Source organism: Solanum verrucosum, unplaced genomic scaffold (assembly GCF_900185275.1).
Source record: "Solanum verrucosum unplaced genomic scaffold, falcon-dt-bn FXZP01000287.1, whole genome shotgun sequence".
In the NCBI taxonomy this organism is placed as follows: domain Eukaryota; kingdom Viridiplantae; phylum Streptophyta; class Magnoliopsida; order Solanales; family Solanaceae; genus Solanum; species Solanum verrucosum.
This window is the reverse complement of record NW_026020292.1, coordinates 2,722,259-2,738,876: the sequence shown is the minus strand read 5'-3', so window position 1 is coordinate 2,738,876 and position 16,618 is coordinate 2,722,259. Positions and strand designations below refer to the sequence as shown.

The window sequence follows — 16,618 nt, the reverse complement described above, 5'->3', positions numbered from 1 at the left end:
AGAACTACAAGGGGTTCCTAATTGGATTTTCAGATGTTGCATCAAAGAATCCTGCTAGTGATGCTTTACATCAATTGACACTGACGCTCCAGCTTCTTGACAAATTAGAAGAATTACTTCAGGTAAGATTATTTGATTGTGGTTATTTTATAGTAAACATCCATATATAAGTGATATAATGCTTTAAGAAAGGAAGTGTGTGTGATCAAAGGTGCATTGCTTACAGCATATATACAAAGTGCAGGACAAGGAGTCGCACTCCTTGCAATTGCACATTTGACCTGTCCAACTCCCAACGTGGCACAGTGGAGTGCTTTGAATTGTTCACAAATACCTGTCACTAATATTCAAGGAAAGCTTTCTGTTTCCTGCTATAACTTAATGTACGATGAGGTAGTCCTTTAAGATGGCTTCCGAGATAACCTGTCAATATCTACAAAGTTCTGATCTAGGGGGAAGATATAACATGATTTTTATGATATGACAGGAAAAACACCTAAATATAGTCATGCTTTTCTATGATTTCTAAAATTGACTTAATTTGTAGGTTTGAGGCGCAGTTGCTTGATTAATTTTGGGAATATTACCAAACAAGTAGAGGCTAGGAAACTGCAATAGGCAGCTAAGATTATGTGGAATTAAGAGTTGTTTGGATAGAAATATCAAGTTGGGTGTTAAGTTAGTAATACTAATTGTAACTTCACTATGGTTGCTCCAGAAAGCTTGGTAAAGTTTCTCCTACTTGGCGAAATTTTTTCTGAATCCTTTTCACTTGCTGAATGAAAACAATTTTAATAAAGAGAAAAGGAAAACTTATCCCCACAAAAAAATCAATCCTTGAAATCATGAACAATAAAGGGATCCATTTGCACCAACGTTTAAGCATTAAGCATAAGACGTATATAGAAGAAAAGGAGATGAGGTACTGATCGTTTCTTGTGTTCTTAAATAGTTCAATGAGTTAAGTTAGTAGGAGCATAGCCATATGTTGGCTGAACAATGCCTGGGGGGGGGGGGGTGGTGTGATATTTTAGTTTTTTTTTTTTTTTTTGCATTTCTTGAATTTTTTCAAGAAATTGTAGTCATGATATAGTCTTTAAAAAATAATGCCTTAAAAGATTCTCAGTTGTTAAATGTTATCTTCTTTTGAAGCTGTTAAGACATTAGGAATGAGATTGTGAAGGATGCATTTGAATAATATCATCCTGCTTTTCAGGGTAAGCTTAATGACAAGAGTAATGACAAGAATAAGGGAAAGAGTAAGGGAAATAATAAGGGAAAGAGTATGGAAACCAGCTTGTCTTCCCTGATCCAATCACTTGCTACTATTGATCGTAAGGCTTTACATTCTTCGTAGATATTTAACTGTAAATACTGAGGTATATGATTTAGCTACTTATCCTTTAGTTGAGGTAATGTGCTTTCTGGCAGTGGATCCTTCATACACCAGAGTTACCATGGATCTCTTAACTGAAGGGCTTAACGAAGGGATTGCGGTCATAGGAGCAGTACGGTGCTGAGTATAAAGCTCCATCGTAAGTTACTTCATCTTGGAGGAACCCAAATGAATTAATCATTTACTACTCTGATCATTTCCAGCATTTCCTTAAAAGTGAAAGTTACTTATCTGTGCAGCCCTACTTAATGCCTATATACTTATTTCTCAATGTGTAATCTTATTCTACAGATACTATGTGATCTGTGACTCTGATGAGAAAAGTTTTGTACTTACAGTGTTCGGCATACAGAAGGAAGCAGTCAGCACTACTTTATGCTATTTTAATGTTTCTTAATTCCGAGAAAAAAGTGGTCTAGTGAAGTAGAGTATTTTGGAGATACCGAGATAAGAAATCAACAAATAAATTTCAGATATTGACCCGTTAGTTTGCTGCTAAACTGCTGCAGCACGACATGCCTAAAAAATAAGCGAAGGATCTTTCCTACCTTTTATCACTTCCTAGATGAAAAATTACATGAAGGGGAGGCACCTCACTTCTTTTATACGTAATCAAACACTAAAGATAAAAAAGAGAGAATAGTAAAGTGAGTTGGGATTTCAAAAATTTTCTGTAAATTGGAGTAGTTTGTTTCCTATATCATACTATGGAACACTATTTTTGTTTTGATTTTCTCATTCGTTCATACTTCAAGAAAAAAGATTTCATTTGTGGCTTAAATAATCCATAAGTGAGCCTGAACATCTCTTTGTAATGGTGATAATCTCATTCAAATCTGATTTTGGTTTATGTGAGCCCCACCAACCAAATTATTATGTATGTCATATCTTTGAATATTTATCCTACTTCAGATTTTCATGGTGACATATAGCCTACCATATTTGATCTTAGGCATATTTATATACCTAAGTACTCGAAATTGGCCTACGAAGTGATGATGTTTGATGACGATCTTGATTTATTAGCTTGAATTCTAGTTTAACTTGTGATGATTGCTTACTTACACACGTGATTAGTTGTTTCAGGAAATATTGATGGAATATGAATTGGGAAGATGGAAGAGGGAGCAAGGAGATGCAGGAAAATGGCTAAGGCAACAATCACCAGTGGCTGGCGCACTGGTTGGTGCGGCGCGCCAATGATGGTACTTCAGAGAGCCTGTTGAGGCGTACTGAGAGGCGCGACGCGCCAGGATGGGAAACTTCAGAGGCACTGCCCAGGCGCTCTGCTTGGCGCGGCGCGCCAGGAGCTAAATGAGGGAAGAAACCTTGAGGAGCGATAAGGGGTGCGACACGCCACCTGTTCTCCGACTTTTCCAAGTTTTCAACATTAGATAGGATTCCTAATTTGAGTGGGATTGGTTACCAAATTTTCCTACTAGTATAAATAGATCCTTAGGGCTCCATAAAAAGGGGTTGGACTTTTGATTTAGTGTGCAAGGGCAAGAATTCAAGTTTGTAATAGGTTTTGATCCTTTAACTCTTCTATTTTCTTGTTTTCTAATAGCATGAGTAGCTAAACGCCCTAGTTCTGGGGCTGTAGCTATGAATTATGTGTTGAATGTTTGAGGCTTTATGAATTGATTTTCGGTTGTCAATCCAAATTACCTCTATATTCTTGTTTTACTATTTTATGCTTGCGCACCATAAAATAAATCTAGTGTCTAATCTTAAAATCGAACAAGGAGGGATTAGATAGACCAGAGAATATAGAGAGCTCGGTCCACCCATTAAATTGAGGTGATTAGTGTTCAGGAGTGACGCCTAGACGAACACCTTGCTTAGTTACGAAATAGGATGAAATATACATGCTCGCCAGTTAGTTTATTTATCCCCGTTCAACGATGTAGTTAGATGGCTAATTGGGGTAGGCGGCGAGAGGCGAACCACCCGGACCATACTATCAACCCTATAAACCAGTAATTTGACAACTGAAGTGATTTAAGCCGATGATATGATGCATGATATTCAATGTATGCTGCAGCCCTGAAATTGTTTTTAAACTTGCTTGAACCATATTATATCAAAGTTGTTCACAATTAGTTACTTTCATTTAGTGCATAATTATTAGTAGATACTTAATTAAATCAACAACTCTTAAAAAGGTTACTTGGTTACTTTTAGTTGTAGAATTGAGTGAATATAAGTTGATCATAAGTCCCTTGGGAATGATAACTCGTTTCTTGAAATATCTATACTACTTGTGTGACCACGTACACTTGCGTGTATTTTGGGAGTAGCAAGTTTTTGGCGCCGCTGCCGGGGACTTAGAAATTGATTTATATTCAATCTTCTTAAGTCTACACTCAGTCTATCAGATATTAATTACTTGATCTTAGCTTGTGTATTGTAGGTACTTGATTTTCAGGTCTGGCTCGGAAAGGAAATCTTGTCGAACCTTACAATGAACTGGAAAGAGTTTTACGCCAGCGCAGAAAAATGAACTAGGGACGATAAGGCAAATTGGGGTTAGGTATTCCGGGAAACTTTGATGATGATAATCAAGAAAATGTGAATAACCCGAAAAACGTGAATAACCCAAGGAACCCAAATAACCAAGGAGGACCGCCTGTTGTTCCCGCAAGACCAGTCCGTGATGTGGCAGTCCCACTCACAGCCAACTTAGCATCCAATATCAGGAAACCTCCACCGAGGGTAGATTTGAACTAAAGCAGAACATGATGCATATCCTCCATACTAATGGACAATTCACTGGTCTCCCCCATGAGGATCTTCAAGTCCATCTTAGGACTTTCATAGACATTACCAATACATACATCCCAATTGGAGTCTCATCAGACTATGTAAGGTTGACTTTGTTCCCATACTTATTGTTAGGAGCTGCAAGGCGTTGGTTAGACTCTGAGCCACCAAACTCCATCACTACTTGGGATGATCTAGCAAAAAAGTTCTTGAGTCAATTTTTTCCCTCCAAGAAAACCGCCAAGCTGAGGGGTGAGATAATAAACTTTGCTTAAAAGCAAGGAGAGGACATGTACCAAGCATGGGCGCGTTTTAAACAAATGTTGAATGCTTGCCCACACCACATGCAAACCAATGAGGTACTTTGTCATACTTTCTTTGAAGGTTTAGACTATAATGCTCGTTCTCTTCTTAATAGTGCAGCAGGTGGACAAGCCCTAGCCATAACAAGTGAAGAATTTTTCGCCTTACTCGATAAACTTTCTGAAGGGAACCAAGGGTATGAGGGTGAAATGTCTAGAATTCCAACCCAAAAGGCTGCAGGGATCTTAGATGTAGACTAAGCTACTGCCACTAATGCTAAATTAGATGCAATGCAACATAACATTACATTGCAATTCAAACAAATAGCTCTAAATCAGGCCCCGGTAAATGTAGTACAACAGGCAGCAAATTGGTGTGAGGTATGTGGTAGTGGAACTCATGAAACAGAGCAATGTGAAACAAACCTGGATTCCGTACACTATGTGGGTAATGCGCAAAGGAGTGGAGTGCAACAGAATTATGGTAACACTTACAACCGTAGTTGGAAAAACCATCCTAACTTCTCATGGGGTGGGAACCAAAACCAAAATTAGACGCAAGGGGTTAACCAATACCGTTATCAAGGGGCTGGGCAACAATACTACAATTCTAACCAAGGCTCAAATTCTAGTGCACCAAAAGGGGGGATGACTAATGAAGAGCTACTCCAAAAGCTCATGACTGAAATAGGGACCAAATTAAATGCTAGACTAGATAAGCATGATGAGAACATTAGAAACATCCAGATGTCCCAAATGAGTTTAGAGAAACAAGTTGCACAAGTGGCTAATTCTTTGAACTTGCATCCCCAAGGTGGACTGCCGGGCGATACTGAACCCAATCCAAAGCAATTGCATGCGGTAAGCACTAGAAGTGGGTTGAAATTAGAGGAACTATCTCCAAAGAAGAGAGACACTGAGGCAAGTAACAAAGAAAAGAATGTGGAAGAGGTAGTAAAAAGCTCCAATGTTGAGGTACCAATTCCTCAAAAGAAATTACCACCTCCATTTCCACAGAGGCTCAAAAAGCTGAATGAAGATGAATGCTTCGGTAAGTTTCTCTCTCTCCTTAAACAGGTTCACATTAATCTACCGTTGGTTGACATTTTGCAGGGTATCCCGAAGTATGCTAAATACGTGAAGGACATAGTGGCCAACAAGAGGAAACTCACTGAATATGAAACTGTAGCACTTACTGAGGAGTGCAGCTCAAGGATTCAAAACAGATTGCCCAAAAAGTTAAAAGATCCGGGTAGTTTTACTGTGCAAATTACAATTGGACAAAGTGCTTATGCCCGGGGGTTGTGTGATTTGGGGGCAAGTATAAATTTAATGCCTCTATCTTTGTACCAAAAGCTTGGGTTGGGTAGTCCAAAGAGAACCATTGTTATTCTCCAACTTGCAGATAGATCCATTGCTAGGCCAGAAGGGGTGGTAGAAGATGTGTTAGTGCAAGTAGGTTCATTGATTTTTCCAGTAGATTTTGTGGTCTTAGACTTTGAACCCGATTCTGAAGTTCCATTTATCTTGAGATGACCTTTCTTGGATACGGGTAGGGCATTGATTGATGTAGCAGCTGGTCAACTAACCATGACGGCACATGATAAGGTAGAGGTATTTGATGTTTATCATGCTTTAAAATTACCTTCTATTTATGAAGAGTTGTCCGCTATTACTGTAATTGATACTATAATAGAGTCACAGTTAGTTTTGCCCGAAGACCCATTAGAAAGAGTGTTAGTGGGTCAACAGTTAGAGGGAGATGTTGAAGTTCAAGAGACTGAATCATTCTTAAATCTAGCAGTAGTAGAAACTCGTAAGATTTAAGTAGAGTCTTTAAATCGCGAGTTAGGACCCCCTCCAAAGCCATCAATTGAAGAGGCTCCTAAGTTGTAGCTAAAAGCCTTGCCAGCCCACCTAAGGTATGCTTATTTGGGTACTAAAGAAACTCTGCCTGTTATACTTTCTGCAAAATTGTCTGATTTACAGGTTGAGACAACATTAAGAATCTTGAAGCGGAGGAAGAAAGCAATTGGATGGTAAATGGCTGATATTCATGGGATTAGTCCAGCATTGTGTATGCACATAATTTACATGGAAGATGATCACAAACCAAGTGCACAACATCAACGTCGTCTAAATCCTTTGATGAAAGAAGTAGTACGAAATGAAGTGATCAAGTGGTTAAATGTTGGGGTTGTTTACCCAATCTCTGGTAGTAAGTGGGTAAGTCCCATGCAATGTGTTCCCAAGAAGGGAGGTATGACTGTGGTAAGGAACAAAAAGAATGAGCTAATTCCTACTAGAACAGTGACATGGTGGCGAATTTGTATGGATTACCGGAAACTTAATGAGGCTACTCAGAAAGATCACTATCCCGTTCCCTTTATTGATCAAATACTTGACAGGTTAGCAGGGCAGGAGTACTATTGTTTCCTAGATGGCTATTCAGGTTACAACCAGATCCTAATTGCACCCGAAGATCAGGAGAAGACCACATTCACTTGTTCGTATGGTACATATGCTTTCAAACGCATGCCATTCGAACTTTGCAATGCACCGACGACTTTTCAAAGGTGTATGGTGGACATTTTTCATGATATGGTGGAAGACTTCGTCGAAGTGTTCATGAATGTTCTCCGTCTTTGGGAAGTCTTTTGAGGTATGTCTCCGAAATCTTGATAAAGTGCTTGCTAGATGTGAAGACACTAACTTAGTTCTAAACTAGGAAAAGTGTCATTTTTTGGTAAGAGAGGGGATAGTGTTGGGACACAAGGTATCTAAATTTGGTTTGGAGGTTGATAAGGCTAAGGTAGAAGTTATAGAGAAACTGCCCCCGCCCATTTCTGTAAAAGGTGTGCATAGTTTTCTTGGTCATGCAGGTTTTTACAGGCGATTTATCAAGGATTTTTCCAAGATAGCAAGACCCATGTGAAGCCCTCTGGAGAAAGAGGTGAAGTTTGCCTTTAATGAGATGTGCTTGAAGGCTTTTGAGATGCTGAAGAGGAACTTAATTGAGGCTCCCATCTTAATTGCCCCTAATTAGGAATTACCTTTTGAACTCATGTGTGATGCAAACGATGTAGCAGTGGGTGCAGTGTCGGGACAAAGAAAAAATAAAGTGTTCCACTCAATCTATTATGCAAGCAAGACCCTTGATTCTACACAAGCTAATTACACAGTAACTACTGAGAAGGAGATGTTGGCTCTAGTGTTCGCCTTCGACAAGTTCAGATCGTATTTGGTAGGTACTAAAGTGATTGTTTTTACTGACCATGCAGCTATTAGGTACCTATTCAACAAGAAGGATGCTAAACCAAGGCTGATTCGATGGATACTGCTTCTCTAAGAATTCGACCTCAAAATCAAGGATAAGAAGGGTACGGAAAATCAAATAGCAGATCACTTATCTAGGTTGGAAGATTTTTCACATGTGAATGAAGGTGAGCAAATTCGGGAAGAGTTTTCGGATGAACAATTAATGACATTGGATATCTCTGAAGTGCCATGGTATACAGACATAGTAAATCTGATAGTAAGTGGTGATTATCCTCCGGGTGCTACCACCCAACACAAGAAAAAGCTTAACCATGATGCCAAGTTCTACATTTGGGATGAACCATTCTTGTTCAAACAAGGGGTAGACAGGGTAGTGAGAAGGTGCATCCCGGAGTATGAGGTTCACAAAGTGCTGGAAAGTTGTCATGCTAGCCCATATGGACGTCATCATGGAGGAGAGCGCACTGCTCATAAGGTACTACAATCTAGTTTCTTTTGGCCCTCGCTATTTAAAGATTTGTTGCTTTTGTGAAGGGTTGTGATAAATGCCAAAGGTTGGGTACTATTTCAAGAAGACATGAGATGCCGCTCAGTAACATTTTGGAGGTGGAAATCTTTGATGTGTGGGGTATTGACTTCATGGGTCCCTTCCCACCATCTAGTGGAAACCAATACATTTTTGTGGCTGTGGATTATGTTAGTAAATGGGTGGAGGCTGTAGCTTTTCCTTCCAATGATTCAAGGGTGGTGATAAAGTTCATCAAAAAGCACATCTTCACTCGCTTTGGCACTCCAAGGGCAATTATAAGTGATGTAGGTAATCATTTCATTAACCATCTTGTTAAGAATCTTCTTGCTAAGTATGGTATTCGTCATAAGGTTGCTACAACTTACCATCCTCAAACAAATGGTCAAGTGGAGGTTTCAAATAGAGAGGTGAAGCAAATTTTGCAAAAAACGGTGAATGCGCAAAGGAAGGATTGGTCTGATAAACTAGATGATGGGTTGTGGGCATATAGAACTGCGTACAAGACACCAATAGGGACTTCTCCCTATCACATAGTGTTTGGGAAAGCATGTCACCTTCCGGTGGAATTGGAGCATCAAGCATATTGGGCAATTAAGAAGCTGAACTTAGACCCCGAGCTAGCCGGTAAAAAGAGAGTGAATCAGCTGCATGAACTTGAGAAGTTTAGGCTCCATGCTTATGAGAATGCCAAGCTATACAAAGAAAAGACGAAGAGGTGGCATGACAAGCACATTGTAGGTCGTACCTTCAATCCAGGAGATAATGTACTACTCTTCAACTCTAGACTAAGGTTATTCCCCGGAAAACTAAGGTCGAAGTGGAGTGGTCCATTCAAAGTGGTTAGAATGACTCAACATGGGGCAGTTGAACTTCAAGGTAAGACTGGCCCTACGTTCTTGGTCAATGGGCAAAGAGTGAAGCATTATTTCGGTGAGGATTCAGATCGTGATCGGGAGGTTCTTGAGTTAAATGATGAATGATCCAAGTTGCGTCGTGCCGCGACGTTAAATCAAGCGCTACTTGGGAGGCAACCCATGACCAATGTGGAATAAATAGGGAGTTCGTGTGTGAAATTTTGATTTGTAGCATAGTTTTAATTCGTAGAATCTAGGAAGTTCTTTTAGTTATTAGTTTTAGATAAAATTGTATTTTTTCATTCTTTGTAACTTAGAAAAAAAATAAAAAAATCTGGAGCCAGGCGCACTGTCTGGCGCGCCGCGCCTGGCGTCAAAGTTCAGAGACGCCTCTCAGGCGCTCTGAGAGGCGCGCCGCGCCTGGAACCACACGACAGAGCGATTTCTCATGCGCGCTGAGAGGCGCGTCGCCCCTCCCATCGCCCCACTGCCTAGAATTTTAATTTTTGGGCCATGACCCAAATATCACCCGACCCACCTCTTCAAAACCCCTAAAATCCCAAATTCATCCACCATTTCCTCTTCTCCCCACCGACCCACACCTCTTCCAATCCCCCACATTCTTCCCTCTTCATCTTCTTCAGTTTCCACTACCTCCATTAACCCCCACTCATTTTCTTCCACATTCTTTCAATTTCCCCAACTAAAATCCTTCCCTTTCCCCAAAAATCAACCATTCTTTCTACTCACCTTTTCCATCCTCACAAAACTCCACACTCATAACTCCAACTTCCCTTTTTCTCCAAATTACTATCTCTCACTCCACCGCTTTCTCTTTTCTTCCCCTACATTTTGTCTTCTCTTAACAGGTGGTCATGGCTCCAAAAGCCACAAATGTGGCAGGTTCCAAGCGGAATAGGAAGGGCGAAGCATCCGGGTCCTCTAGCGGTCGGGACCCGGTACAAAAATTTGGCAAAAAGGCTATAGAAAGGTATGGATGGGACTGGTTTGCATGTCAACAAGAGGCGAAGTATATGGGTGACGAATTTGTAAAGCGGTACAGTTACAGTCACAATTTCCCAATATATATCAGACTGTTATTGAGTTGGGTTTACGATTCATCTTTGAGAATTCGGGAGATTGCAATTTGACGTTAGTGAGAGAATTTTATGCTAATTGGCTAACTGAAACGAAATATAAAACTGTGCCGGTTAGGGGGAAAGATGTCAGGTTTTCTGCCAGAATTCTGAATGAGTTGTTAGGAACCCCGAATTGTGACCCTGATGAGTTTAATGGCTTGAAGGATAAACCTCATTATAGGGATATCCGACATACCTTGTGTGGGGTTGATTCGACTGCTAGGTGGGAGCGGAGTAAGGATACTGGGAGGCATAATACCCTCTATTTTGCTAACTTTAATCAGGTTGCTCGGGTGTGGCTGAAAATAGTGTGTAGTGTGTTGTTGCCTGCTAAACATGTAACTGAGGTAACTCGGGATAGGGTGGTGTTAGTTTACATGCTGATGAAGGGAATGCCCATTAATGTTGGGGCAATTCTGAGGCAAAATATGATGAAATTTTGGAACAATATGCGGTGGAGATTCTGTTATGGGGGGTTGATCACCCGTTTTCTGATGGGTGAGGGTATTGAAGAGGAGACAGTGGATATGACTGTTGCTTATCACCCGGACCTGACGGGTAAGTTAGTAGATGTGACTCGAACTAAGGCACTAGATCTGTCACATGGACCTGTCTTGTCTGCTCAAGAGAGGCAAGCCCGTGATGACAGCGTCATGGCAAGAATGTTTGGTATGGCAGAGCTGCAGTTGCGCATAGGAGGGCGTCCAGTTACAGACGCGGAGATGGAAACCATGGCGGAGCGCTACCCCTTGACTGAGAGTGCATCTTTCTTATGCTGGACTGGTCCCGCATTTTTAGAGCCTTTGGATGATGTTGAGGCTATTGCTGACGAAGCTATGGATGATGATGAGGCGGATGACGCGAATGCGTTGATGGTGTTTGATCACGATGACGGCGAGGCCTATGGGCCTGAGGGAGTATTCCTAACTCTATACTTTGCTTTCATTGTGCACTGAGGACAATGCTTATTTTTAAAGTATGAGGTGGGGTAATATGTCTCTGTTGTATATAGTTGTTTACTGCTTTATCGAGTCTAGTAGTAGCTTTTAGTAGTAAATTTGTTTTTATTTTTATTTGTTTATTTTGGGTTCCTCAGCGTTTGTTTTCGGTACTTTTACTGAGGATTGTCCCTTTGAACCAAATAGGACTAGTTTATTGCTTTGTCGAGTCGTAGAGTCGTCATAGGAGTGACAGTTACCAATGATGGATGGATGACGACCGTCTTAAGGGTAAATTAGTCACATAGAAGAGTAGGACTGAGAGAACAACCTTGGCCTTTTGAAACTATGTCCAAAATTGTTAGTCAAACGTCATGGGTAGTCATATTTGGAAGAATGCGATAAATTGTTGACCTTGTAACAAGCATATGCTCTTAGTTTTGACTCAAAATAAAAATATATGGGCTTAATTGTGTAATGATACCGTAATGCAAGTTGTAGAAGCATGTTGGTTGATATATCTTTATATGTGTCATAATGCCATGTGTGGTGAGAATTGATTGGTTCTTTCTTAACTTGATATCTAGAACTTGCCTTGTGTGTGTTGAATTAGTAGTTTGTATGACTTAAGGAATGTGATTGAGGCGCTTCTTTGAAATAGCCAATTCTTACCTGTTCTTTTGATTTACAAAAAAAAACAAAAAAAAAAAACCAATAGCCTTTCTTATTTACTTTGAGAGTTGTTGTCTTCATCATCTTAGTTTCTTTTGCCACATATTATACAAAATAGTCGAGTGGACTTGTGAGTAGAAGATCGGATCAATTCTTCTCTGTGGTAAGACTAGTAGTATAAATCAAGTGCAAGTCATGGCTCAAAACTTGTTTGTTATGCTAAAATGATCCTTTATCACTGTTTTTTCATCAGAATACATTATGCATCTACCATGACATTTAATGTCTTTGGGATTTGAAACCTTTCCAAGTTAAAATTATATTTGTCCTACATTTTATTCAATGTATCATGTCAGTGCTTTCTTGGGTTATTTTCTCTGCACATTTGATATGAATCAAGTTTTGTCTCGTTATTGTTAATTGTATAAAGAGAGAATTGCACCCCTCTCTCCTTTATCTTTTAATATACTAATCTTTATTTCCTTTTTTTTGTGTTGCATGTGAAATCTGCCTCGAGTCTATTTTGGACTCTCAACCCCTATCCTTGCATCTCTTCATTGGGCCAAAGGCTCAATTTTATCCCTTAGCGAGTCATCCAACCTTGAGAAATCGAAGAACAAGTCTTTGGAATCGACGTACAGGTCCTGGAAAGCAAAAAAATGAGTTGTAAACATTTGATATACACTGATATACACCATAGGTATACAAAAACGGGAATTGAGCCAATAACCCAAATCAGCAACGAGTTTGACCCAAAAAAGGGCCCAAATTCATCTTCTCCTTTATTCTCCTAGATTATTTAGTTGTGATTGCTTATTGTTAGTTTTTTTTTTTTTAACTCTAACTTTAAATAACTTTATTGAATTCCTCAAAGGATGAACTATTTTCTTTGTGTTGGTTTACTTTAATAAATTTTATTTTATCAACTCTTGCACCCTTATTTACTTATTCAAATATTTTTCTATTCAAAACTTTCACTTACTTTTAACTAGTTTAAAATGATTTCTTGGTTTATCAACTAAATTGGTGTAAATTATTTTTAAATTGATTCAAACAAATGCTAATTAATCTAGGTTTTGTTAAAATTCTAATCACTTGCTATTTAATTCAGATATTTCATTTTAGGTCTTTTTGTTTTTTAAAAAAATAATAAGAATAAATGAAAAATGATTCTTTATTTAACTATTTTCTCAAAGTTCGAATATTGTAAATTACATTTTGTATTAAACCATTTTTTTTTAAAGAATTAGTCAAAAATTATTTTAGTCAAGTCGTAGGATAACCGCATGTTAGCGGCTACTTTAAGTGCTAATACCTTCTTAGAGTAGAAATAAGAACCTCTTACCCATTTTCTGTATATTTTTAAAGGTTTATCTGTTAAGGCCTTTTTAAATTAAATTTTCTTAATTTCTTTAAAAAATTAAGTGGCGACTCTTTTCTAAGTATTTTTCTCAAATTGTTTTATACTTAGAACATTTTAAAAAGTGATTTTTCTAAAGGTTACTAAAATTACGGCATAACACTAACAATCAAAGGTATGGAATTACATATATTGTGTTGTTAATTCGATTTTTGGTTTGTGTTTTTGAGATGACTATATCAATCGTGATGCATTAGTATTTATGTATCTTGTATAAATTGATAAGTACTATATTCATATTAATTAGATACATTAAATAAGTAAATTTTGCATGTAAAATGTTTGCTTAGAGTTTGACGCATTACTGTGTGATACAGGTAGTATTAATTAAAATTATTGAATCATGACCAAATATTTAGCATGATACATTACTATTTTTGTATCTTGTTGGGTTTGTGAAATGCTATACTTTATAGATGATACATTATACATGTAATTTGTTGTAAAATCATCAAAATGTTCAAGAATGAGAGTATGTATCAGATTATATTTATATTTTGTATCTGGTATTAAGTATAAGTTAGTTGTCTGTATCACTAATTTCTTTAATGTGAACAGGTTGTTGCATCATCTGAGTATCTTTATTCAATCTATGATTCTGGAAGAAGATACATTGTTTGCCTTGAAAGATAATTAAGCAATTGTGAAATATTTCAAGTTGATAAGTATCTATAAATGTATCATTTTGTAATTGATAATAATGTATTTGATACAATAAGATTATCAACTTTTATGTATTCATAAATCATGCCCATAAAATTGTGCATGATACATTACTATTTATAACTTTAACTTCAGGGTAAAGAGATATGATAATGAAAGATATGGAATTACATGTATTGTGTTGTCTAGTCGATTTTTAAATTTATGATCTTGATATGGATATATTGTTCATGATACATTACTAATTCAAAAATATTTAGTAGATTGATAAGTACTGTAATACCATTGGGTAATCTTGATACACAGGAAAAAATTGATTTATTGCTATATATATCCTTTTAAAATTAAAAAATATTAAAGATACATTATAAAACTTGATATATTGTAAATGATACATTAGACATTACTTATGTATCAAGTACATAAGTATTTAACATGAAATCCACTAGTCGAATATTCAACAATATTAGGGTTATGTATCAATGTAATAAATATATACATGATACATTGCATAAAACATAATCTATTGTAGCAGTGATGTATCAGAAATTTCATACCACTAACAAAGGCTAATTTAATAAAAAAAAATAAACAAGATACATTGAGAATCTTCAACTTTGGTAAAGATGGGTGAAAAATGCATCCTTCATCGATTTGACATTCTACAACTCAAGATTCTCCATTAATAATGGATTCTTTCTTTGTAGAATCAAAGACACAATGTACAATATTTTGAGTAGTTGAAACTAATTGGGTAATCTTAATACTAAAAGAAGAAGAATCATCCATAAATATCAGTAAATTGATGATGAAAAATTAAAAAAAAACAAGGATGAAAGGAGAGAAACAAGGAAGACGAAAACTACCTATTCAAGAAGTTGAAATTGATGTGACTGGAGAGAGAACGATTTTGAATTTCAAATTTTAAGGAATGAATTAACTGATAATATTGTGGAGTGAAAATAGGGAGAGAATGATCGAGTAAATTAAGGAAGGGAAACGGTTTTGGGAGTGTAAGATTATGTATCCGGAAGTTTAGTTTTGGGAGTAAAATAAGGAATTTTGGAAATTTTTTGGAATGGTAGGAAATAATAGAAATTATGGAAAATAAAAATGTGTATATAGGTATTTTTTCCTTAAAATACATTAGGATAAATTGTTTAAATGGTGACACATCACACATGTCAATCCATTTGGTTTAGAGACATATATGATCTAAAAGTATGACGGTAAGAGCATATACAACCTTAAAGTATAATGGATGGTATATGCATATCATTTATAATAGTTCAGAGATATATTTATGTAAAAATTATAAGAATCTCATAGTGTAAGGAGAAAAATACATCATATCCCTACTCTTTTTCAATTTACAAAAATCTCTTTAAATTTAGTGTCATTTGGATACATTCCAACAATCCGGATACATAGGAGCTGATACATTACCTTCCAGTCTATTACGCTTAAAAAGGAAAAAATATAAAATTAAATTACAATCTCATAAATCACGCAATCACATTGTTACCACTGCCAATCAATTCCCCACAAAGCGTAACAACTTCAAAAAATTCAATTTTAAATTTCTTCTCTCAGATCGTCTAACATCCTTTCAATTTTGAATCAAGGCTATCGAAATATTTAAGAAAATACATTATGAATATCTCAATTTTGCAGCAAAGAGGTTAAAATTAGTTCACTTATGCAACAAAGATGTAACGACATGTTCCCGTCATTATAGAAAAGCCAACGGGAGAAAATTTGGGAGCGAAAAACTTTTTCATAGTATTTGGATTTTCCCAACCTTGTCCAGATTTGGACGAAATCGGAGTCCTTGAGGTGTAGGAAAATTAGGCAACAATCGGGTGAAATAATTATGTTTTTGATTACATGAGTAGTTAGATAACTCGTTGAAGAATCTGTACGACCTTATAGAATTGAATCCGGGTGAGTAGAACTCCCGGAATCGATCTTGGCGTAAAGGGTATTTTCTGAGTGTCGTGGGTTAGAGGTGTGTTGTGAAATGAGAATTTTGGAATTCTTGAATTAGCTCTCTAGTTCGAGAATGCCACCTTGACGCCACTTTTTGCCGTTATAGCGGGGTGGTGGCCGCTGTGGCGGGCTCGACGTGAATTAAAGTCATTAATAAACCCCTAAACGACCTCATTATGTACTTTTTGACTTTTAGAGCTAAGGAACGAACCTCAGGCGACTCCTACTCATTTTTCACCATTTTTGAGGCTAAAGGTAAGCTTTTCACTTTCCAAATCCATTTTTTGTTTCGTAGAACGTAATAGAATTGGTGAATATTGATGGGAGAGGGTTTTGTTATAGATTCTATGGTGGAAATAACCCTAATTTGGATAATTGGGATCATGGGTATGATCTAGGATTCATGGATTTGTTAGTAATTCGGGTAATTAATAATTGTTTATTGATTCCCGTATTATATTGATTGTTTGTATACGAAGAACAAGCGGAACGAATTTGGAAAGGGAAGGATCAAGTTTCTTAGGGTTTCAAGCTTGTTTTGAGGTAGATGATGGTTGTGATTCTATGATTGTGTGATGTATGTTTGTTATTGCTTCATTATGATACTTGTATATGCATGAATGTTGCAACGTTGATCACATTTGTTGTAGAAGAGATAGAGGAATGATGATTGC

At 37.3% G+C, this 16,618-nt stretch overlaps 1 protein-coding gene across 1 annotated transcript; it reads left to right on the top strand.

Moving 5' to 3' along the window:
• The first annotated feature begins 5,109 nt into the window (after nt 1-5,109).
• On the top strand, nt 5,110-6,504 carry LOC125834530 (uncharacterized). The gene is made up of 3 exons (XM_049513658.1): nt 5,110-5,906; nt 6,018-6,264; nt 6,451-6,504. Exons 1-3 carry the CDS (start codon nt 5,110-5,112, stop codon nt 6,502-6,504), a joined length of 1,098 nt encoding a protein of 365 aa, XP_049369615.1.
• Nucleotides 6,505-16,618: the final 10,114 nt, after the last annotated feature.